The sequence below is a fragment of the Saccostrea echinata genome, unplaced genomic scaffold (genome assembly GCF_033153115.1).
Source record: "Saccostrea echinata isolate AGI-Se365-2 ecotype Australia unplaced genomic scaffold, CSIRO_AGI_Sech_v1 ptg000086l, whole genome shotgun sequence".
In the NCBI taxonomy this organism is placed as follows: Eukaryota; Metazoa; Mollusca; class Bivalvia; order Ostreida; family Ostreidae; genus Saccostrea; species Saccostrea echinata.
Genome location: NW_026889835.1, coordinates 3,675,374 through 3,700,047, shown reverse-complemented (window position 1 = coordinate 3,700,047; position 24,674 = coordinate 3,675,374). Strand labels below are relative to the sequence as shown.

The 24,674-nt window shown below is 32.7% G+C and overlaps 1 protein-coding gene across 1 annotated transcript; it reads left to right on the top strand.

The window, feature by feature from the left end:
• Positions 1 to 370: 370 nt before the first annotated feature.
• LOC133176958 (serine/threonine-protein kinase ICK-like) lies at positions 371 to 21,631 on the top strand. Its single transcript, XM_061312022.1, has 14 exons — positions 371 to 613; positions 8,028 to 8,082; positions 9,045 to 9,166; positions 10,337 to 10,416; positions 10,695 to 10,827; positions 12,142 to 12,313; positions 12,429 to 12,596; positions 12,782 to 13,006; positions 13,331 to 13,566; positions 14,873 to 14,979; positions 15,577 to 15,699; positions 17,525 to 17,614; positions 17,925 to 18,054; positions 18,285 to 21,631. The coding sequence occupies exons 1-14, from the start codon at positions 513 to 515 to the stop codon at positions 18,298 to 18,300; spliced, it is 1,758 nt and encodes a 585-aa protein (XP_061168006.1). The 5' UTR covers positions 371 to 512; the 3' UTR covers positions 18,301 to 21,631.
• The last annotated feature ends 3,043 nt before the right edge of the window (positions 21,632 to 24,674 follow it).

Below are 24,674 nucleotides of genomic sequence, written 5' to 3'. Positions count from 1 at the left end.
AGATAACCATAAATAGGGTTTTAGTTTATTAATAATTTACATGATTGTATTGTATATCAAGTGATTAAATTGGTAAAAATTCAAATATATCTGCCATAAAATGGCTGATACCACTAATAGGTTTCTTAAATTACTTTAAATTTTTCACCAGATTCTTTTGTGAATCAGAACATTTCTCAGTTTTCTGGAAGGCATACATTGTATGTATTCACATTAGAAAGGTTAAAGAGTTTCAAGTTCTTTGAAATAAACATTATGCTGTAATAAACTCCAAGACCTTTGCCTTGGAGTTTAACTTTTAACTCAACGAAATTTTTATATTTAGTGTACTTAAACATATTTTCTTATATCTTTTCCAGGTAAAGATATGACAATGATATAGACACAGGACAGAACATGAAGTTTTCTGTCCCCAGATAGATACTCATGGATCTCTACAATATACATTGGATTTTATCTCGTTATATCACGGATTTATAGTTTATTGATATATATTTTACAAGAAAAAGAAGATGAATCGATACCAGATAATAAAACAGTTAGGGGATGGGACCTATGGAAGTGTGCTGCTGGCCAACAGCGCTGAGACAGGAGAAAAAGTGGCAATCAAAAAGTAAGTTCATCAAATCCATCTCATTAGTCATGGCTGCATTGATCCATTGCTTTCTTGTAATTAATTCCACATACTGCGTAAAATTGCCTTCACAAAATCCATACTTTCTACGCATCAATTTGATTAACTTTTCTTGTCATATCTTTTTATGTTAATTGTAAAACTTTCAGAACATTCGTTTTTGATTATTTTTTTATGCTTGTTAAGTTTTTCATCATGCAGTATGTGTATATGAGTATGTGTGTGTGTTAAATTACATTCATACAGTTTCGATGCATTTTAAGAGATTCAGCAGGTTTCAGATACTTTTTAAATCAACCACTGTGAACTTCTGATAAGCAGCTGCAGGTTTAAGTATATACCGTGGTATGTACTAGGTCTTATATACTGATATATACGATGGCCGATAGCGGCCGTCAATTTACACTAACGTTATGTGTGTAACATGTACAGCATTTTCAATGAAAACTCACTGACACATTACACCCAAAAGGAAAAGTGTACAAAGTGTACAGTGTCAAAGCAAATTTCATGTACACTCTACACCAACGTTTTATGTGTAAAATGTCAGTAAAACTTTCATGTACACTCTACACCTAAAGGTGATATCAAGATTCAAAACAGATCCAATGTTTCTTTATCGTGCTGCTCCCTCAAAGTGCCTCTTGATGTTCACATAAACCTGAAGTAATTTTTATTTATATTTTCGCTATAAGGAAATGGCTAAATAAATGCGTCTGTCCAGTAGAAGATATCAAACAGTTCATATAGTTCTGGAAGTGAAAAATCTTGTTTCTAGTAAATATGGATGAAAGGTTATAATACATTTCAAAATATATATAGTGAATCATTTTCTTTTACTTAGCAGTAATATTTACAATGTGAAATGAAAACAAGAATTGTTTTATATTGTGTGATAATTATCGCTTTCCATTTTTTGACTGGAAAATTTGAATGCTGATGTACCTCTCCTACTGGCAGACTGATCCATTTTCCAAGCTGTGTCCTAAATAGCATTTTCGATAGTTATTATCATGATCTGATTAAGTACCTGTAATTTAATTGATGACCCTTTTAAACCTTTCATAAAATACTAATTTTGCTCTTTACTGATTATTTACCAAAGAACTTAATTTGCCAGCATTTCCTCAGGCCCCAAAACCATAAAATGAGAATAGACCTAAGTCAAAATTTTGATTTTTTAGCATCTTGAATTTTTTTTTATATTGTTGCTTAAAAATTTGCAATTTTATATAACATTTAAACTGGAATATATGATGAAAATTTGGTTTCAATATCAAAATTATTTCAAAAGTTATATTGGTTTGAAATTTTGACTTAAATCTATTCGCAGTTTATTGGTCTTGGGGCCAGATCTATGTGAACTTCAAGAGGCACCTTGCGGGAGCAACGCGAAGAAACACGTCTGGTTCCGTTTTGAATCTTGATTCACCTTTAGATGTAGAGTGTCCCTGAAAGTTTTTCTGACACTTTACACACATAACTTTGGTGTAGAGTGTACACGGAATTTGTTTGACACTGTACACTTTGTACACTTTTCCTTTTAGGTGTAATGTGTCAGTGAGTTTTCAGTGAAAATGCTGTACATGTCACACACATAACGTTAGTGTAAATTGTCGGCCGCTATCGGCCATCGTAGATATATGAAGCAGCAACAAGCCACAGCTACACTAGCTAGCTTAAAGATGTAAATGACAGACTAGCTAGCTTAAAGATAAGTTTCTTACTTTTACTCTAGCTACACATTCTGTATACCATACCCCATACCAAAACTGTAAATTTAAAAAAAAAAAAAATGTTTGTACTTTATAGCAAAATGGACTACTAATTTTTTGTGGATTTTACATATATATAGAAGTTACATATATATAGAAGTATCCTATTGTAGAGCTTAAAGTCTCTTTGTATTTTTTTTTTAACTTTATTTGTGGCATTATTGGCATGTTTCTGTATCACAAGGTATAATCAAATCTCCATCAATGACAGACTAAGCATGTACAATTTTAAACAGTCATTGACATATGGAACTTTGTTAAACCATTAAGGCCTAACTCAAGTATTCTGTAAATCCTCTGCTATATATCCTATAGTTCAGATATAGTGTTGATTCTTATGTACATTTAAAGGCTTTGAAGACAGGTGTAAAATAAATTAGCCTTTGACATCTTTAAAAACTTTAAGAAAGAAAGACAGAGAGAATCAGATATCTTTATAGCATCTGCATGGCATAATATTTATAATATTCATCTTAATTTAATGCAATTCTTCTTTTAGAGGATACTAAGTAGATAGTGGTTAGATGGGTAATGTTAATTCTGCTCTATCCCATTTTAAGTCCATTACTTGATGGATAGCTGAGTAAATATTTACAAAGCATAAAATAATGATTATTTATTTCATAAAAATAGAGATTACAAATAATACATGTATTTGCAGTTATGTAAAAAGAAAAAAAAAAAGATAATTCAAAGTACAAAAAAACAACATTTTCAAAATTCTTTTACATTCCTTGAATAATCAGACTCTATTCAAATGATGATTTATGAAAACACTTTGTAAGGTTTAATGCTACTATGCTTGATATTTTCATTTTGGTTTATCTGCAAAGTAGGCCATAAGTTTTAGTCCCAAGATTACCGCTTAATACCTCTGCTTGTGAAAAGTTCCATTTTAGGGCTTTTTGCCAAAGCAAGTCAGTATGCATGAAATCAAGGTCATTGAGTGATAAAATTTTGAACTAACATATATACATTCAGTTTTTTAATAAAAGGTATTGATCTTGAAATTCTTTGCATGTACAGTAAAATTTGAATAAATGTTTGTCTAGGAGAAAGGGTAATAAAATACTTTTAGAAACAAGAAGGAGAATAGTTCCTGCTGTGTTGAAGTTAAAGGTAGCGCAATATGAGAGGAACTTGTCTTTCTTTTTCTAGACACCACTCTGCTGACAAATAATCTGAACACTTTAATAAGTTAATCTTTTTTTTGAAATTGAGATATGTTCAAGTAAGTGAAATACACCCTCTAGAAACACAAGAAACCCTCACAAATCAAAATCCCTCAACAAGGATGATAACTCAGGAAAATATTCTTTGCTTGTTAAACTTTCCTTTAGATATTTTTAATAGAGGCGTTGCCAGTACAGAATAAAGCGCTGGTAAAGGGGATATGATTTTTACCAAGTAAACTAAGTTTCCTTTCAAAGTCAGGGGTGATTATGAGAAATGAGGGTCATTTAATAAGTAATGCTACTATTTAAGAAATCATAATCACCAAAAACTGCATACTTTTTCCTACTGTCATTGCAAAGAAATTCCTTTTAAAAGTAAGCATGGTCACTACACTGAGATGAAAACTGTTTTAAAATGGTCTCTGCTAAGAAAATGAAAATGAGAGCATATGTAAAAACTGCACTTCATTACAAAAATTGCTGAAGAACCAATATGAAAGATGTGTTTTGATATCAGGAAAGCCAAGCCTTTCACACTATACAGTGTTCAGATAAATTAAGAAATCCCATATAAAAAGGAGTGTTGCAAGATGGCAGTTGAACTAGTCAATCAAAATCTGTGGGGACACCAAAAAAATGTCGAAGCTGTGAGCAACATGATATCTGTATGATATCTATAAATGCCAGATTTACCTTGAAAGACTTTGGAAAGACACTAAACATTTCATAGTCACAGTTTATAGAGTGCTATATATAACTTTGAAAATATTAGTCTAAAAATATTTTTATGTTAGATGGGTGCAATATTTCCTTACAGATGCCTGAGTTATATGTGCCAATGGTCTATTAAAAAAATAAACATTATTACAAAAAGAAGGCATGATAAACTTGGGTGATGGGTGTGAAAACATTGGTGCACTTTTAGTTGCATGAAAGGAAGAACAATAAAAAAAAAAGTGGAATCAGAGAGAAAGCTACGTCTTATTATTGTAAAGAGAAACTAGAGCTTCAAACATGTCTTAGGCCAAACAAAAAAATATGTGTGGTTCCGGTTACACCTCCAAAAAAATTAGGGTAGGTAGGTAGGGAATTAATTTTTTTTTTTTTTTTTTTTTTTTTTTTTTTTTTTTTTTACAAAATGATTTTCTAAATTTTTCTTAATAATACCTATCACTGCTTTGTAAGTGGTGTTTAGATGTGGCGTGATGATATACAAGTCAACATTGGTAGGGACACCCTAGTTATGAATATGAAACAAATATTTTTAAATCAAAAATAATAAACCCACTAATAATCTTATTAATTTCTTTTTGTAAAAAAAAGTTCGAGGTGAACAGGCATTTTACCTGGCCAGCTGTCTGTGAACGTATATTTATTTAATTTTGGCAAGCAAAAACAAAACAAAGCAAAAAAACATGGTGTTGGAAAAAAGGAATGCTTCCGCGCTATGCTAGCTTGCTTTAGATTTAACACTATTAATTGAACACTTGCACTAAGTGTTGAAACGATGTTTTGCATGGAGGCCGCCATTGCTGAAACTAAAACTAATACCGGGCTAATGACAGAAAGCTGGGAAAAATCCGGAAAAAATATTACAATTGCCGGAAAAAAGTTAAGGGTCGGGGGTATAAAATAGGGACGGTCGGGTAACCGGAACCACACATATTTTTTTATTTGGCCTTATACAGGTTTTCTCTTCAGTCAAGAGGTCCAGTATTACATGAGTCTACACCAAAAGAAAGGACCATTAATGGTAGTTTTTATGTTGAAATTGCATTGAGGAAAGCTAAGTAGCTTTTCTGAAAGGGAAGTCCAAACACCTGTCCCTGAGTTAATTTTCTTGTTTCTGGCAACACTGCTGCAAATATGCATAGAATGTAAAGGGAATTTTGAAGAAAGGAACATTTGCAGAGCTAAGCCATCCTCTATACTGCTAGATCTCAGTCATTGTGTGATATTTTTATTCCAAAAACTGAAGAAAACAATCAAAGGAAAAATTTACTTAGGTACGTCATGGAGAGTGCTTTTCATCAGTGTCTTTTGAGCATCCCTAAAAAAGAGTATGCTGAGGTGTTCTGATCATGAATAGACTTTAGACACGTGTAAAGGTTACCAGAGACCACATTGAAGGGTTAAGAAACCGATTTTTGTGCTTTTCTTATTTTTAGAGCATTTTGCATTACTTATTGAAGGACCCTCGTACATACAATGTATTGTTTAAATTGGACAGAGATATTCAAAGATTTTTAGAAAAGGGCCTTTGGGCATAAAATGAGATTTTTAAAAAAAATTATATTGAACTGTGGTAGATTCAACTCTGCACATTACATGGCCCTAAGGGCTAGGGAGGGCCCACAGTGTAGTCCTAACGTTTTTGTATTTAAAATATAACTGATTTAGAAGCTAAGATGGAATTTTTCGAGAGAATAACATTTGAACTGTTTATTATACACGTACTCACGCTCCGAATGAGAGGGGGTATACTGTTTTACCCTTGTGTGTCTGTCCATAACAAATTTTCATCACTGTTTTTTCAGCAACTACCGCAGTACTCATTGCAGATGCTTGAAATTTTAGCAAACTCTTTGTCTAGGCATGTCATATGGTGGGATTTATTTTTAGCTCACCTGAGCTGAAAGCTCAAGTGAGCTTTTCTGATCACATTTTGTCTGTTGTCCGTCTGTCTGTCCGTCTGTAAACTTTTCACAATTTCAACTTCTTCTCCAGAACCACTGGGCCAATTTCAACCAAACTTGCCACAAAGCATCCTTGGGTTAAGGAGGTTCAAATGAAGGGCCATGCCATCTTCCAAGGGGAGATAATTCAGAATTGGTAAAAATTTGGTGTCGTTTTTTAAAATCTTCTCAAGAACCATTGGGCCAGAAAAGTTGAAACCTTCATTACATAGTGTAGATTTAAGTTTGTTCAAAGCATGACCCCTGGGGGTAGGGCGGGGCCACAATGGGGGGATCAAAGTTTTACATAAGAATATATATAAAAAATCTTTAAAAATCTTCTTCTCAAGAACAACAAAGCCACAATTAGTCATATTGATATGGAATCATCCTCAGGTATTGTAGATTCAAGTTTGTTCAAATCATGACCCCTGGGGGTAGGATAGGGCCAAAATGGAGGATCAAAGTTTTACATAGGAATATATAAAAAATCTTTAAAAATCTACTTCTCAGGAACAGCAAAGCCTTGATTGGTCATATTTATATGAAATCATCCTCAGGTAGTGAAGATTCAAATTTGTTCAAATCATGACCCGTGGGGGTAGGGTGGGGCCACAATGGGGGATCAAAGTTTTACATAGAAATATATAGGAAAAATCTTTAAAAGTCTTCATCTCAAGAACAAGAAAGCCATGATTAGACATATTGATATGGAATCATCCTCAGGTAGAGAAGATTCAAGTTTGTTCAAATCATGACCCCGGGGGGTAGGGTGGGGCCACAATGGGGGTCAGAGTTTCACATAGGAATATATAGGAAAAATCTTTAGAAATCTACTTCTCAAGAACAGGAAAGCCATCATTAATTATATTGATATGGAAGCATCCCCAGGTCTCATAGATTCAAGTTTGTTTAAGGCATCCTTTAGTTGTAGGTTGGGGCCATAATGGGGTATCAAAGTTTTACAAAAGAACATATATTGGAAATTTCTTTAAAAGTCTTCATCTCAAGAACAACAAAGCCATGATTAGTCATATTGATATGGTAGCATCCTCAGATAGTGTAGATTCAAGTTTGTTCAAAGCATGAAACACCCCCCCCCCCCCCCCCCAGGTAGGGTGGCAGACATCTGTAAAATTCCGTTTTCAAGAACAGCAAACCCATGATTAGTTATATGAATATAGAAGCAGCTTCAGAAAGTTAAGGTTCAATTTCATTCAAAACATGGGACCTGGGGGTAGGGTATGCCTAGAACAGGCAATCAAAGCTTTACATATGAATATATAGGAGAAGAAATCTGCTGACGAAGAACAGCAGGACCATATTGACTCAGGTGAGCGTTGTGGCCCATTGGCCTCTTGTTGTACTAATCTGATGTCAACTGCCAGTTTTTCCATGTGTCTGTCCATACCAAATTTTTGTCACAGTTTTCTCAGCTACTACTCATTGCTGATGCTTGAAATTTTAGCACACTCTTTGTCTAGGCATGCAATATGGTGGGATTTATTTTTGTACAAATCTGATGTCAACTTCTTGTTTTTCGGTGGATTTGTTAGTACCAAATTTTCATCACAGTTTTCTCAGCAACTACTCATTGCTGATGCTTGAAATTTGTGCAAACTCTTTCTTTAGGCATGTTATTTGGTGGGATTCATGAGAGCATACATTCACATCAGAGTGGGGGTATTACTAGTGAGCAATGGCTCACAGACTTCTTGTTTATGAATGCTTGTTCATCATTATTTTATTGTGTTTTCCTCCATTATAGAATGAAGAAAAAATATTACTCATGGGATGAATGTCTGAATTTAAGAGAAGTTAAGGTAATGTATTTTCCTGCCAGGTTGTGAGAACTACAAGCAGACAAATTTATATCTACATTTATATAAAACATAAACTCATAAAGTTTACTGATTGATATGAAATTTTGGAAAAGATTCAGAAGTGCCTTACTGAGAAAGAATTAGGTAAATATTATACTTATTTACTTTGGAACTGAAAAATTATCCAAAAAAAAAAAAGAGAACTTACTGGTATTACAGAAATCTCAAAGTCTGATTTTAATACTGGTACTTCTGAGATTTTTTTTTTTTTTTTTTTTTTTTTTTTTTTTTTTTTTTTTGATAAAGTAATGGACTATCCTTCATTCCTTTGACTATGGAATTGTCAGTATCATTGTAACAGTTATAGAAAAAGATTTTTCATGATAGCATATATAACAGTTCATAAAAGTATTAATTTGGCATTGCATACACTATCCTTTTTTTTTAATTTCATTCATCAAAATTTTTCCATCATTGCTGGATATTTGTTTTATATTTCAGTTTACTCCCTTGAAATTTGAAAGTAAAAAAGATATAATTCTAAGGTCTTTTAATATAAACCTTTTTAAGGGCTATAGATAATTCTTGTTCAAAGGCAAAATTTTGGACCCAAATACACCGTACCAATGTTCCAGTTAAAATGTCAGAATACCACTAGTGTGTTGAAGAGGATTGTCCTGAATGTCCTGAGAAAACCTTACTTCAAATGCTTTGTGTAACAGTAAAAAGTGTTATAGCAAAAAAATATAAATACCTGCAGATACTAATTAAGTATTAACTGGACGTGTTATAATAGAATTTTGGTTGTAAAGGAGTGGTTTTGACTGTTGGTATACAGTTTCTCATGCCTGTATTTCATTGAATTTGAGCAAATTTGAACAGTTTAGATGCATCCATATAAATGTATGATCAAAAAGATAGAAAGTCTTTGTCCTTATGTAATTTTTTTCTCCTTTTTTCAGTCCTTACGGAAACTGAACCATGCAAATATAGTGAGACTGAAAGAAGTCATCCGAGAAAATGATCAGTTGTTTTTTGTGTTTGAGTTTATGAAAGAAAACTTGTACCAGATGATGAAAGACAGGTGAGGAAATAAAGTCACAGATGTAACATAGATCACTTGTTTATGGGTTGTAAATAATAAATTGAGTAGGTGAGGAGGAATTTCATCTTAGTGTATATACATATATAGCTCTGCAGATTCAAACATCTGTACAGCTTCAATAGTGTAAAGATGTTGATTTTTCAAAAGATACTGGTAGTTGATATATCCGTAATGCATATACATATTGTAAGGAATCAACAATGAGACTGAACTCCACCCAGTTTGATTAGGCCATCTTTAAAATAATGTTCATTTGCTCTCTCCCGACATGGAAAAAAAAATATTGGGTCAGTAAGTAGGTGGAAAATTTTTTCCCCCCATAAAACTTCCAATATGCATCTTCATAGGATGAGAATACTCAGAGGGAAAAATTATTGTTTCCTGGAGGTTAAAAAGTTTTGAGTCAGGCCATTTTTAGCCAGTCAGTCAGGAGAGGGCAAACAAACAATTTTTTAAAGATAGCCTTACAGTAAATATTTTCCAGCAGGATGATCTTTAAATTTACAAGTCACATAACACCAGAAGTTCAACTTAAATCTGTGAGCAGCCCTATTGAAATACCTGCAAACAGATTTCATGTCTATACCATCATGAATGATCTATAGATAAATAACAGGAAGTTAATCAATACATAATAAACACTGTGATCAATGCATTTGGTAAAGGAATCCATCAATATTGAATGACCAGGACAGCCAGTTGTAGGGTGTATCAGTGTTAATAGTGATAATATTTACTCAGCCCTGGGCAACGCAGCATCATTCAATAATTTCTTGTCTGCGGTATGAACAATACACAATAATCACTCACTGTTACACACTGATGTAATTATATGTGTCTTACAGTATAGTAAATTAATTTTTTATGTGAACATATAAAAAATGACGTTTTTAAGTGCAGGTAAAAAGATGATCTAATTATGAAGGATAAAATCATGAACTTATTTACTTTCAAACATTTCAATTATATTTAAAAACAAATTATTGTTTGATTGAGAAAATATCAAAAATGTAAAGAGAGTCATATATTAATAATACATATTCTATAAAAGCTTATTATAAATAAAGATAGATTTAGAATAAAGGCTTATAATATTTAATTTAGAAAAGTGCCACAGTTGATTAAATATCCATCTTTATCCATTTTCAGGGACAAGTTATTTCCAGAGTCTGTAATCAGAAATGTCATATACCAAGTTCTTCAGGGATTAGCTTTTATGCACAAGCATGGTAAGATAATACAGGGATCTGATAAAATATTGATTATTTTACATCTCGGAGAATTAAAAAAAAAAGTGTCAGGCTCATGTTTGATAGATTTTTTTCATTTATTGATTAATTTAAATAACACCCAGCAAGTTGTGTACTCAGAGATCACATTACATGCCCTAGTACACAAAATAGTAAAGATGTATCAAGTAGAAAACTTAAAAAATGTTTAAAAATATATATATATATATTGCATTTATACGTTCTTACTGTTTACTGATTTAACTTTATATTTGCAGGCTTCTTCCATAGAGATCTGAAACCAGAAAATCTGCTTTGCACAGGCTCAGACTGTGTCAAAATTGCTGATTTTGGATTAGCAAGAGAAATTAGGTCAAGGCCACCGTACACAGACTATGTCTCAACTCGATGGTAGGTGGACATTGAATACATTTATATTTTTCTTAAGGTAGTTAATTCTTCTGTGAGATATGGAGTCAAGGATTTTTTGCTGAGTATATTTCTGTTTTCTTTATTCATGATAAAATACAAAATCTTTAAGAAACCTTGAAGTCATTGTACTGCTTATTGGACAAGGAAGTCATTTAATTGACCTTTAAACATGATATACCAGTAGTTTTCTCCATTTGCCATTACTCTTATTGGGACAGATTAATTATGCCTAGACAAGTCTGAGGACAAATTAATTTGATCTAACTTATTATCAATAAATTTTTAAAAATGACCCCCTCCCTCTCCAAAATAAAACTAATAACAAGTTTTGATATTAAGGTAAGAAATACATTTATTGGATTTGAACCCCCCCCCCCCCCCCCAAAAAAAAATTACATTAAGTAAATGTTTTTATAGCAACTTTCACATTGTTTAACAGAAAACTTCTTCGAAAGATATACATGTATATTTTATATTTAGTCTAATTGAAGATAAGTCTAAGTTTGTGGAATATACAGTATTCATTTCAGAAATTTATTTGTATGTGTTAAAAATATTGGTAGGACTAATTTAAAAGAAGATAAAATTCAAATTTCTGTCTCAGGCATTTTTATTTAGAAAACCTCCCACCACAACAGAAATATATGTTCCTCTTTTTACTGTTCATGCTGATGGACTAGAAGTTATTTCATTTTTTTTTACCAGGTTTATTGATTTGTTATAGTAAGGAACTCAGTGAAATTATGTTTGCTAATTAACTTTGCTATGTGCAATTTCATAAATCCTGACAAATGTAAACTTGAAGCCTGATAAGTTACATACCTTAATTATAATGGTTTTAGATCAAAGTTTAATCAATTTAAAAAACTCATACAAGTAATGGCTAATAAGATGGATAGTTGCAGTACTGAAATTTTTTTTTTTTTTTTGGGGGGGGGGGGGGGTCAGTGTTCATGTACTGGTTCATTGGGACATAATTCTGTGGGTAACTCTTCCGTAAAGAAGATTTAGTGATCCTATTTGTTGACAAAGTTACTAATTGTGAGGATGTAAATTAGTTTGTAATGGTTACCTGCAAAATCCACTAACATTGGTCCCCGACAAACAATGATGATTCCACAGTAATTTTCATGAGTGGCTGGAATAGATAGTGAAATTTCGTACATAAATATATCTTTGTTTTTGGCAAGGTGAAAATTCTTGAATTATAAATTCTAATGTATTAAAATTGGTACTTTTTCTGCAAATTCAGAGGTCTTCTATGCATACTGATTTTTTTGCCTTTACTTTCAGGTATCGAGCACCAGAAGTGTTGTTACGTTCTACCAGCTACAGTTCACCCATTGATATATGGGCAGTGGGCTGTATCATGGCAGAACTATACACCCTGAGGCCTTTATTTCCAGGAAGCTCAGAAATTGATGAGATTTTTAAAATATGTTCTGTGCTGGGCACACCCAAGAAGGTAATGAAAAATAATAATCCATTTTTCTCCTCCAGTCCCCAAGAAGTTGTATTCTTAAATTTCTAAAGGCAAAATTCCTTCAATTTTTAACCCGAGTCATGGCTGTTTTTTACAGGAAGAGTGGGATGAGGGTTACAAACTGGCAGCTGCTATGAACTTTAGATGGCCACAGTGTGTTGCCAATAATTTAAAGACTCTAATACCAAATGCTAGTAATGAAGCTATCCACTTAATGAAGGATATGTTACTGTGGAATCCGCAAAAAAGACCTACTGCTAGTCAGGTATGTTATTGATTTTAGTTGAAGAAATCTCATTCTTTATAAATGCCAGTCATACTGGAGATTTTCAGCGTAAATTCTAAATTCAGTTTTAACTCATTCATACTGTGATTTTCTACAGTAATGTATGTGACATTAATCTATGCATGAAAAAAATAATTTAAAATTGTAACACTTGTTTTCAACAGTGTTTACGATATCAGTACTTCCAAGTTGGACAGAATCTAGGAACTACACAGGTTACCAATCGTCCTCAGATTACAAACAAAATATCAAGCCCTGTCAACCCCACCCCTACCAAGGGGCTCCAAGAGGAGAAATATTCCTTCAGTCCTAGTAAACCAGTGGAATCCAAACCAGTTAACTCCCCTGTCCAGCCCTCATTTGGGATATCTAAGCCTGTAGAAAACAGTGTAAGATTCAATACTAGAGCACTCCATTTATTTTTGCTCAGAATTTATTGTAAACACTGTTTTTGATATCCAGAAATTGTATTCTGTTTCATGTAAAATATTTCATGTAATGTATTCATTTATCACTGCATTTTTTTTTTTAAAGAAATTTCAAAAGTCTAAACCTGCACTTCTTCTCCACTTTTATTTTTAATCTGATTATTAAATATATGTAATTTCTGATTCTATTTCAAGGAAACTGATTAGTTAATACTTTACACTTGAATCATAACACTAATTCATTTGTCATTTGCTATTTCCAAAAAAACCTGTCTTTTTCTCCAGGAACCTTTTGCAGTCTCTGTGAAGAAGAAGCAGCAGCCGAGTGGGCGTAAACGTTGGGGGGCGGGCCTCTCAGATACGTGGGATGATTGGGACGACTTTGACTTCAATACCTCCCCTAAGAAAAACACATCTAAAAATATTATCCCTCCAATCGGTAACAAGCCAAAATTTGAACCAAAGAAGCAGAGTGTGATGCATAAAGAAAATCATTTTGATGATGAAGATGACTTCTTATCGTAAGTTTTGTATTACTTTGTATTTCATATTTCAAGATGCTTTGAATTAAATAAATTGAATAGTTAGTGAATAATAATGCACTAAGATTTTGATAACATGCATTGAATTTTAGCCAAATTAACTCTCTGTTAGTGAGTGTACAATACAATTTTCATTATATTTTACTTTCTATAACTATCTTATGTTAATTATTCTGTCTTCTTGTAAATTTGACTTATTGTTCTTAGCACAAGTTATCTTTTCCTTCAAGCAGATATAGTAAAACTTCCAGTTTGAAAGAACTATGCAGATAACTAAATCAGTCTTAATGTCAAAATTTTGAGGCATTTCTTTCCTAGCAAGTCTCAAGTTCATCCCTGGGACAAATACCCGGTACAGTAATCATGCACAAAAATGAATTTAAAGATTTGACCTAAACACAATTTTTTACAAATACTTTAAAAAGGGGAGGGGCAGAAACTTTGACAAGCAAATAAAAAAATCAAAAGGAATGTTTTAAAACAGGGAAAACTACAAAAACTTGTACCTAATTTGTGAGAAAGGGGTTCCATAGTACCAGCCCTTGATTTATTTTTGTATTTATTTTTGTTGCAATATGGTAAGACACTTGCATGCTATTGAAGCATCTTCAGGTAGTGTAGATTCAAGTTTGTTCAAATCATGACCCCTGGGATAAAGTGGGGCCACAGTTGGTGATCAAATATATAGGTAAAAAATTTGCTTATGAAGAAAAGCAGGGCATAGTGGCTCAGGTGAGGATTGTGGTCCGTGGACCTCTTGTTTAGTTTCTATGGGTTTTTTTTAAAATTCCCTTTTCAGTTATTTTTCGGATTTCCTCTCCCTAACTTTAAAAAAATGCTTTGTGTCTGTTGTGCAGATTTGCAGAGTACCCTGAAAATGTGATGCTTTAATAAGAGATGCGACTTCAACACAAAATCAAGAGACTACACATGTATTTTGTAATCATTTCAAGTTTTGTTTCAAATATTGTCCCCTAAAAGTGTTATCATATTCATTAATGAGTGTAAAAATGTGATTCAGTCAAATCCTTAAATCTATGAATGTGCAGAAGATCATAACGTTTGTCCTAGGGATGAACCTCAGACTTGTATATAAAGAAAAACACCTCCAAATTTCAACATTTATACAGATTTTGTCAACAATTATTTTCTTGTTAGCTTTTAAACCAGAAGTTTTAGCATCTTGCTTTAATAAAAAAGATAATTTGTGCAAAGAATGATAACTTTGAGTTAATGAAAGAATATATGGGTAAAATCTATTTGTTAATTGATGTTTTTGTTGTAGGAGTATACTGAAGAAACCCAGTAAGCCTGCCAATAGAATTCCTTCAGGACGATCATCTGCCTCCTCAGCCAAGCAACATTACCTGGGGAAGGCTCGATACTTGCCAGGTGGGAACTTAACATTTAGATACACTCATTTACTTATCAGTCTAGTGAGCTTAAGTTTTATCTGTATGACGGTAACAGTAGACATACATGTATTAATCATAAGTGATTCAGAACAATTCACAGGATTATAAGAATTGCTGGTACACAGGAAAGTAGGATAGATAACTAGTAAATGTCATTACTGGGATTCTTTTTTGCTACTGAATATGAGGCTTGTTGAGTCCTTATTGCCATGTCTGATCCCAGAAGTTGAAATGTATCTGTATTACATATTACCCATACAAACTTAATGATAATTCCTCTAATTGCATTTTGTCTGTGGTTTTTCAAATCATCTGCATTTTCTTGAAAAAGAATGCATCTTGGGTTAACACTCAATGTAAGCCAAAATGTAAAAGATAAGGTTTTTTTCTCAGAAAATCTGAAACCCATATCATAGATGAAATAATGTTGGATAACATTTATGAGGGTGATGCAATGTGAAGTAATCCCATGCTGCTGTTTGACATTGAATATACATGTGTTTTATTTTATAATTTATGAGAGAATACTTGGTTCTGTATATATATCCCTGTGAATTTTAGAATATTTTTGCAGGTATTAACCCAAGAAACAGTGCCAAGAAAGACAGTCCAAACAGTTTATGGAACACTCCATCAAAACCGTCTGTAGGGGCTTTACCCAGTGTGGGGGCTAAAAACACCAACCTGGGTACCTTAGGTAAGTTAGGTTTTTACAAAGTTTATAGCACAAGGATTGTACTTGGGTAAGGTTTTCACAATGTTCATTATACCTGTGATATGAACTGCCTGTACACAAAATCACATATTTTTACCCATTCACAGGATCACAGCAGGACACCAAAATTCACAGAAAATGAAAATTTGTCCCATATTTTGAATTGTTTACCAGAAACAGCCATTTTTCTTCAATTCTCACTCTTACAAAACCGGAAATCTTGTTTGACGTGTACCTTACGGTGCTTGGTTAATGTAAATAAAACATTGTGATCGAAGATGTTAATTATTTCCTGCAAGAATAAGATAGTTTTCGTATGAGGTATTTTCCCTCCGAGGTAGTCCCCTTGGTCACCATCTTGGAGGTTCAAACTCATGAATTTTCCTATTTGAGCAACCAATTTTAAACATGTATGGCAGAAATATACGAGAAAATTTTTTTACAGTATTAAAATTTTGAATTTAAGGAGACTTTAACAAATGTATATTCTTCAGAAAAACTGTGTTATCTGCATCCAATGCCCAGTACGACAAGTTAAAATTGATTGAAAAATGAAGGATTCTGGGCAAGTTGACCTCCAATATGATAATAAATGATGCTAAAATTGTTTCTTATATCAAAAAATCTACAACATTGTAATGAAAACACATCAAAACTTCTTTTAGGTTGAATTGTTTTTATAAGGGGGGTTTCAATTATAACTTGTTAGAATTTTGTCAGTAGAAAGACATTTCAAAGAGCAAATCTCACTCTTTGTGACAACAACACTAAATTTGATGCTTAACTTATGTGCTCTGCTAAGCCATAAGTATTATCCATTCAAACAGAAACAGAGAGATGCTTTAGTATCATGAGAAAAATGCAGTTGATTGGAGACAGTGACTCCCACATGGTACACTGTACTTAAAATGGGCAGTCTTCATTTTACAAAATTCAACATTGACCATGGAGATTGCTCATCTTCGCTGGCCAAGGGTTTTTGATCCGCTACTCTCCTCACAAACCCTTGGCATACGGTGCAGTCAAAAGTTGGGATTGTTTACGACACGTGATCCCGAATCTTCCAACATACGCACAGATTGCGTCATCGACAAAAATAAAAGGCGTATTTGAAAATTTAAGTTTTTAAAGAATTATTAACAAGAGGATATGGAGCAATGTTTTTATTTGTTATTTATTGTGCAAATCTACATTTACAATAAGATTCCTGATCACAATATTTGTACATCAGCTTAAGATTGGATGACACCATATCTATTTATAGAGTGGCATGTTATCTCACAGATCGTTGTTTACTTGTCTTTTTCATTTCCGAGACTAAAGAATCAAGATACATCCCGAGGGCAAATATCATCATTTGCAAAAGCAATTGCTGATTGGTCGAACGATGTCGATCAACTCCAATCACAACTCGAGGAAAAAAAAAACAACTTTTAATAGCACCGTATGCCAAGGGTTTGTGAGGAGAGTAGAGGATCAAAAACCCTTGGCTAGGGAAGATGGGAGATTGCTGTAAATATGAAATTCTAAAAGCTGCAGAATTGCTTACAATTAGTAATTAGCAATATACATGTACGCTGTGGTACCTTTGTTGATTTGAAATTAAGTAATAAAAATGATCCTTCAATATTAACATTTTTTGGTCAATATTTTGTACATTTTTTTTATGAGCAATGTACAGTGTTTTCACCTAAATTCCAGTATTTTCAAGGCTCATGTACTAAATTTGGGTCTAAAATTTATCATGTATGGAACAGGATGAATGGATTTTATTGAGGTTATTAAAGTGAATGTGATCTTTTGACAGGTGGGGGACCAAGTGGGTATGGTATGAGAAACAATGCTGACAACTCCAGCTATGTTCCTTCATTTTTATCCAATACCAAAGGTGGTTCAAGTAAGTAATATAGGTGACAATTTACACTGTTTAATCAGTTGTAAGTTTAGTAAGTCTTACAAATACAGTGGATTTAAAGTTACAATCATGCGTCATAATCATGTCAAATTGAAAGAGGATAATGTTCCAAATCTGTGTATGTAAAGTAAGTAACCAACACAAAGAGCAGTTGTTATATTTGTATATATTTATATAGCATGATAAAATAACTTGATATGTAGAGGTTGTTAGTGAATACACATACTGTGTCAGTGATATGATTGTTGAGTAAATTTGAAATTTTGTCATAAAATTTCTGTTTTGAATTTAGATTATCCTTCTGTGAATTGGAAGAGAGCTCAGCCAGCACCCTTATCAATAAACAATAAAAATTCAGCAGGTTATCGACAGCCTCTGGGTGGGAATACAAAAACACATGGACGCACCGACTGGGCCTCAAAGTATGTATACAAAGGCGCAACACAGTTTATTGATTGATGAAAAATTCAAGCTGAGTAGATCAATACTTCTAAATAATAACTAAAAAGTTTATTTTTTTCTGTGTAAGTGTAATATGTGCCATGGAAATACATGTAGGAACTTTAAAAAAATGATAATGCATCTGGGAAGGGGAGACAAAACCAATTAAATATGCATTTGTTTTAAATATTTATACATTTGTGAATTTCAGATATTTAAAGTCCTGACTTATTCTGACAGAGAACTAGATTCCGACTCTGAGCCCTGTCCCACTCACAGACACATGGACAATGTGTGGACTCATCTCACCGTTCTCATTCTGTGATAAATTGTTATTCTTTATGTAGATACAAACACTTATTTAAACTTTTGTTCAATCATGACAAAGTGAATTGTACAATACTTATTGTTCTATTTGTATATACAAAAGTTGATGGTTGTATAGTGCATACTTGAACTGAATTGTAAGATACGCATTAGTCATTTCTAATGAAAAAATGTATCATTCATATACTAGTTTTCCTTGATTATGAGTGTTAAATAATTCATGTACACAATGTGCATTTGAAGGTGCTGCATGCAATTCCAAAATTGAGATATCCCGTCCATTTTTAGCTCTACTGGTGAAAGATCAGAGAAGCCTATGCATTGGCAAAGTGTCCATCTTCATCTCTCCATTGCTTTTTTTTTTGTCCATTTTTATACATTTTTTTAAAGGGCTGCTTCTTAGATAGTGTTTCCAAATGTCAGTGAAAATTGGTGTTCAATTATGTAGATGGCAACTAGATAGATACCTCATACTGATTTAAGAATGCGTGTTTATGTTGACAGGATGACTAAAAATTGAGTAATCATTTAAATTCTTTTAAAGTTGTGGACTTATTTTTTTAAAAAAAACTTACTACGTAAGTAGGTACTACATTAAGTATGTCATTTTTTTTTATTTACATGGTTACTAAAAATGATATAATTTAAATGCTTTCATAGTGGTACTTCATGTTATCGATTTTTCTGATTTAAATAAAATTTGGTACATATATATTACCCGAAGATTCATTACACAATATATATATTGAACATAAAAGAATGGCACATTACCATGTAAAATAATAGAGTAAATTAAGACATTCATTTAAACTAGGTACAAGTTTAAAAGATTCCAATTTACACAATTCTGTAAATATCAAGTACCAAAAAGAAATATTATAAATCCAGGAGAAATTTTTTAAAACTTTATTACAAGTTTAAATCGGTAGAGCAACAGTCCCATTAGAGACTTTTGGTTATTCATTTAAAGTATGATTGCATAGTTAATGTGGGTTTATTAAAAATACACCTAAAAATTTTATTATGAACATGTTTTATATTTAAATTTTTTAGTCTGGAAAGGAATGTTTACTCCATATGTAAAAAAGTGGCATACGGTACATGTTTCTTACAAAAGAGGCCTTCTTTAGGACTACAAAAAATATAATGTAATGTAATTGACTATGTGAGTTCTTACAATATCCTCTAGTTAGCTCAAGACTTTGGATGTGATAAACTCTCATTTACCAGGGCAATGTTTTTATCTGTTTTGCATCAGATCAAAAATTTTATTTTAAAGTATTTTATTATTCCAGTAAATTGGAAGAGGGATTTGTTTAATGTTGAAGTTAAAATTTTTTAACAATTTAAGAAAAACTGCCATGATTGTATTTGATAATGACTACATGTTTAAGTTTTATAATGATTACTCCCCCTATTTTCATATTTCAGCCATATAATTACTTGCCGTGTCTGTGCTTTAAAAAGGTACAATGTATCGGCTGCTAATTATCATGATGTAGATTTTATTGCTTGAAATACGAAGTAGTTGTTGAAAAAGGTCTTGTTTTATGTTAATGGTGTTTTATTTAATGCATTATTTCCAAACAAGATGTCCTATAACATTGCTCATTAATAGAGGATCATACACTTTTTATCACTGATAATTAATGAGGACAAGAGGGATAGATGAGTTTTATGTAAAAGTTTAGAGAATAATTATTTGCTTGTGGTACTGTTGCTAATTTAAAGGATTGATGTCAACATTTTTCAATTCTGTCAAAAGTTTTAAGTTCAGATTGTTTTCTGTTCTCAGACACTGTATTAATTCATGTGTGAACTAAATATAATTAACCAAAGTTCTTTTTTATGGAATGGGGTAAAGTGGTTTTTGTAGCTGTAAAATTCAATTTTTTTAAGATAATTAGCACTCTGCATCAAGATGATGATGCTCTGTAGTAATCACTGGGTCCTTCTGTCTGGCTGTCCATCTATCAATGCTTTTTTTTTTACATGATAACTGAAATACCTTTCTGACAGACTTTGTACTCACTACATACATGTAGATATCATTACACCTTTAGTGTTGTAGAACATCTTGTATAATGGTACACGTATTGTTAATCCTACAGATTAGGTGGAGAATGGTTATAGGAAAACACCTACAGTTTCTAGCTGGGTTATTTGGTTAAAGGTGGAAGATCCAGAATGTTGATGTTACCATTTTGATGCTGTAACTTAGACATTTTGCAACCTATGGATTTTTATATATTCATTTCTAGTGTATCAGTGGAGAAAGGTATAAGAGGTTATTGAATATCATTATTCAAAAACATGGGCATTTTGTAGCCTATAGACTTTAGATGTACCATGGTAAACAAATGGAAAATGATTTATAAATTTTGTGATCACTTGATCAAATGTCAAGGTCAGAGATAACATTATTGACATGACTTTTGTGATTAATTCTCACTTGAATACATGCAGGTTTATGTACAGAAAAAAAAATTGTTATACAAGCTTCTTATTGATATTCACTACAAAATTAAAAAAAACTCCAGATTTAAAGTTTAAGGTCATATGCAACATACATATACTGTGTAATGTACCTTTCCCACTGATAATTTTCCAAGATATTCTTAATTCAAAATCATAGTACCATCAGATGTTCTGAGACAAAAAATCAGCATACATTACCAGAAGTTTTAGACAGATATTAAATGAGAATCCTTGTGTTTCGATTAACAAAAGTACAGTTTAGCTGTTATTTCCTCATCATTTGATTCAGAGGAGGTTTGCAACATTAACAGGCATCATAAAATTGCACAAAGGCCCTAAGGTCAATAATTGGAACTCTTGAATCATACAGGGAATAAGGAAATAAAGTTCAAAACTATGTTATGTACTAGTATGTCTATAATAGATCAATATTATTAATTTCAGTACACTGTGGGATCCTGGATGATTTTGTCAGTTTTCTATAGTTTTAATATTGATGTTTGGTTCTTACTATTCTTCTCACATATATTTCTTTTAAATCAAAACTAAGCCATACTTAATGATGTAGCTGTAGAAAGATTTCAACAGACACTCTCTAAAGCTTTTAGAAAGAACAGTTAATTGTGATCATTTCAATGATGACAGTTGTTAACAGACAAAGTACAAGGGAAGTACAAATGTTTTAAGCTCATCATGGTTGTAATAATCAACAAAGTTTTATAGATAAGTTAATTAAACTTGTTTTTAACTTTTTTCACTTTGTCTAAAAAATGAAACTATATGCCAGAGGAATATTATTTTTACCCGGTAAATGCCATGACATGGGAGATTCTTAGCGATAAACGTCTTGATTTGGAATAGCATTAATCATGCTGCATAAATTTGCAAATGCTGCAATCAAAGTGGACAGGTTGTTGTCTAATGAAGGACAAAGTGGTATGTACAATGACTGAACCATTGTTTTGAATTTTGTGCAAGACATTTATTCAAGATCATAACATATCTCTAAGCAAGATCAGTTTAAAGTTTTTTTATGTGTCTTTGAAATAAGGACTTCATAAAAGTTGAACTGTTATGTTCAACAAATTTACTAATCTTGACCTGTCTGACATTACTTTGGATTAAGGTCCATGGTATACCAACTGAGCAAAAACATTGCTTGTAGAGTAAAGTCATTCAAGTGACTTAGCGTTCAAGAATATGACCTGGAAAACATTTCAACATTAATTTACATTAAACAGTACAGCTAATATGATCAAAGCTTAAAACTGAACACTACTCTTAAAAGGCATTGTCCGCCATATTTCTCTTTTATCGTTTCCATTCCTTTCAACCCCTATATAAGCTGCAGACCTCCTAACAGTTCAAAGTATTTCACTGTAGAGGTCTCACCTGTGTAGACGTATATCTTACATTGCCATGTTACTTGGTCGCAATGAAATTATTGAATTTTATGCACTTTTTCCGAGCCAGGAGAAAACTAACATCAAATATACAAGTTGATGCATTATTTACAAACAGGAAATGCACATAAAACAAGGAATAAATGCACAAAATCTAAGACTAGAAAAGGAATACTACATGTCAGCCATGAGTTTCAAGCGTGCGATTAGGTGTAACGGAATCAAAGTGTTTATATACCTGTGTGATGGTGCCTGTCTATGAGTAGTGTTCAGCTTAAGGTCATGACACACAGCTCATGCATGAACAACACCAAGTAAAGTTTGATGGTAATCAGTGCAAGTAATCACATGATCAAGATGGAAAATGGAAAGCTGTATACAAAAATATTATGACATAAATACAATAACCTGAATAGATAATATCAGCAAGTGAGAGAGAAATGAAGGGAAAGAAATGAAAGCTCACAGTATGAAAGAATTCTGAATGGAAATGATAATTCACCAATGTTCTACAATTCTATGACAAGGAGATCAATGGGAATTAATATATATATATATATATATATATATATATATATATATATATATATATATATATATATATATATATATATATATATGCCCCCTCCCCCCACCCCACCCCCATAATTTTGCCGATATATAGAGTATAGAAAGCATAATTACTATATGCGCTTTTGCCCCCTTAATAATAACGTCTGATGACCTTTTTTTTTAGCTCACCTGAGCTGAAAGCTCAAGTGAGCTTTTTCTGATCACCCCTCGTCTGTCCGTCCACCTGTAAACTTTTCACATTTTCAACTTCTTCTCAAGAACCACTGGGCCAATTTTAACCAAAGTTGGTACAAAACATCCTTGGGTGAAGGGGAAATTAAATTGTTAAAATGAAGAACCAAGCCCACTAACAAGAGGAGATAATTTAGAAAAGGCAAAAATGTGATGGGGTCATTAAAAAATCTTCTCAAGAACCACAGGGCCAGAAAAGCTGAAACTAATGTGGAATCATCCTGAGGTAGTGTAAATTTTAAATTGTTAAAATCATGACCCCCGGGGTTAGGGCGGAGCCACAAAAGGAAATCCATGTTTTACATTGAAATATATAGAAAAAGTCTTTAAAAATCTTCTCCTCAAGATCCACATGGCCAGAAAAGCTGAAACTTATGTGAAAGCATCCTGGGGTAGCGTAGATTCTAATTTGGTAAAATAATGACCCCAGCTGGTAGGGTGGGGCTACAATAGGGAATCCAAGTTTTACATTGAAATACACAAATGTATATAGAAAAAATCTTTAAAAATCTTCTCAAGAACCACTGGGCCAGAAAAGCAGAAAAATATATTTGCAAGCATCCTGGGGTAGTGTAGATTCTAAATTGTTAAAATCATGATCCATTGGGGTAGGGTGGGGCTACAATTGGGAGTTCAATTTTTACATTGAAATACATGTATATATGAAAAATCTTTAAAGATCTTATTCTCAAGAACCGCTCATCCAGAAATGATGAAATTTATGTGGAAGCATCCCAGGGTAGTGTAAATTTAAAAATTGTTAAAATCATGACCCCTGGAGGTAGAAGGGGCCACAATAGGTATTACATGGGGGAAAGTCTGGTGAAGAACAGCAGGGCCAAAGTTAATCAGGTTAGCATTGTGGCCCATGGGCCTCTCGTTTGAAATTGGCTTGTCAAGAAATTTTTGGTAGTTGATAGTGACCCCAACTGAAAAATGTATGGTTAATACCCCCCCCCCCCCGAAATTGCTTCCTACGGGCCTGTTTAAGAGGTATAGGAAGGATGCTTCTGTCACTTGAGTAACCTCTGAACTTTTCAACACAAACTGATTACATGGTTAGTCCTATGATCTAGCCAACTAGGCGTTTTACTGTTGTAGAAAATGAGTTTTAATTATCTATGACCTCGCAGTATAGAATCAATTTAATAGGAATTTTCTTCAAACGGCTAGGAGAAGGCGTACAAATATCATTGGGCTTAGGAACCGGGAGGTGGGCCGTAAGAACGTTTTTAATGAACTTTGTTTTCTATAAGCCTGATACACCCCCTCTCCCAACCCCACGGTTCCTTTGCGCCTGATTTCTTTCTTCCCCCTTTCTTTTATTTTGCATGTCAAAAGGTAACAAAGTTTTCTATTCATTACATAAATTATTAACTCCCCAAAACATCATTTCATCGGAACCTTTGTTTTAATTAATAATAAACGTTTTAGCAACAATTAGGTTAATTGCATATAATTTATAAATAAAAAAGGTAGATATGTTGAAATTAATAAAATTGAGAGGCTATGTAAAGTGTGTCAAAACCTTCAAATTGAGGATGAAAAACATTTCATTTTGCTCTGTCAGAAATACGAAATACAGAGAA

What these genes read in the sequence shown, in the direction of transcription:
- LOC133176958 (XM_061312022.1), top strand. Translation starts at nt 513, where the DNA reads ATGAATCGATACCAGATAATAAAACAGTTAGGGGATGGGACCTATGGA. An exon ending in AAAGACCTACTGCTAGTCAG is followed by an intron (nt 12,597 to 12,781) that starts GTATGTTATTGA and finishes TGTTTTCAACAG; the next exon opens with TGTTTACGATATCAGTACTT. An exon ending in CAATACCAAAGGTGGTTCAA is followed by an intron (nt 17,615 to 17,924) that starts GTAAGTAATATA and finishes TTTTGAATTTAG; the next exon opens with ATTATCCTTCTGTGAATTGG.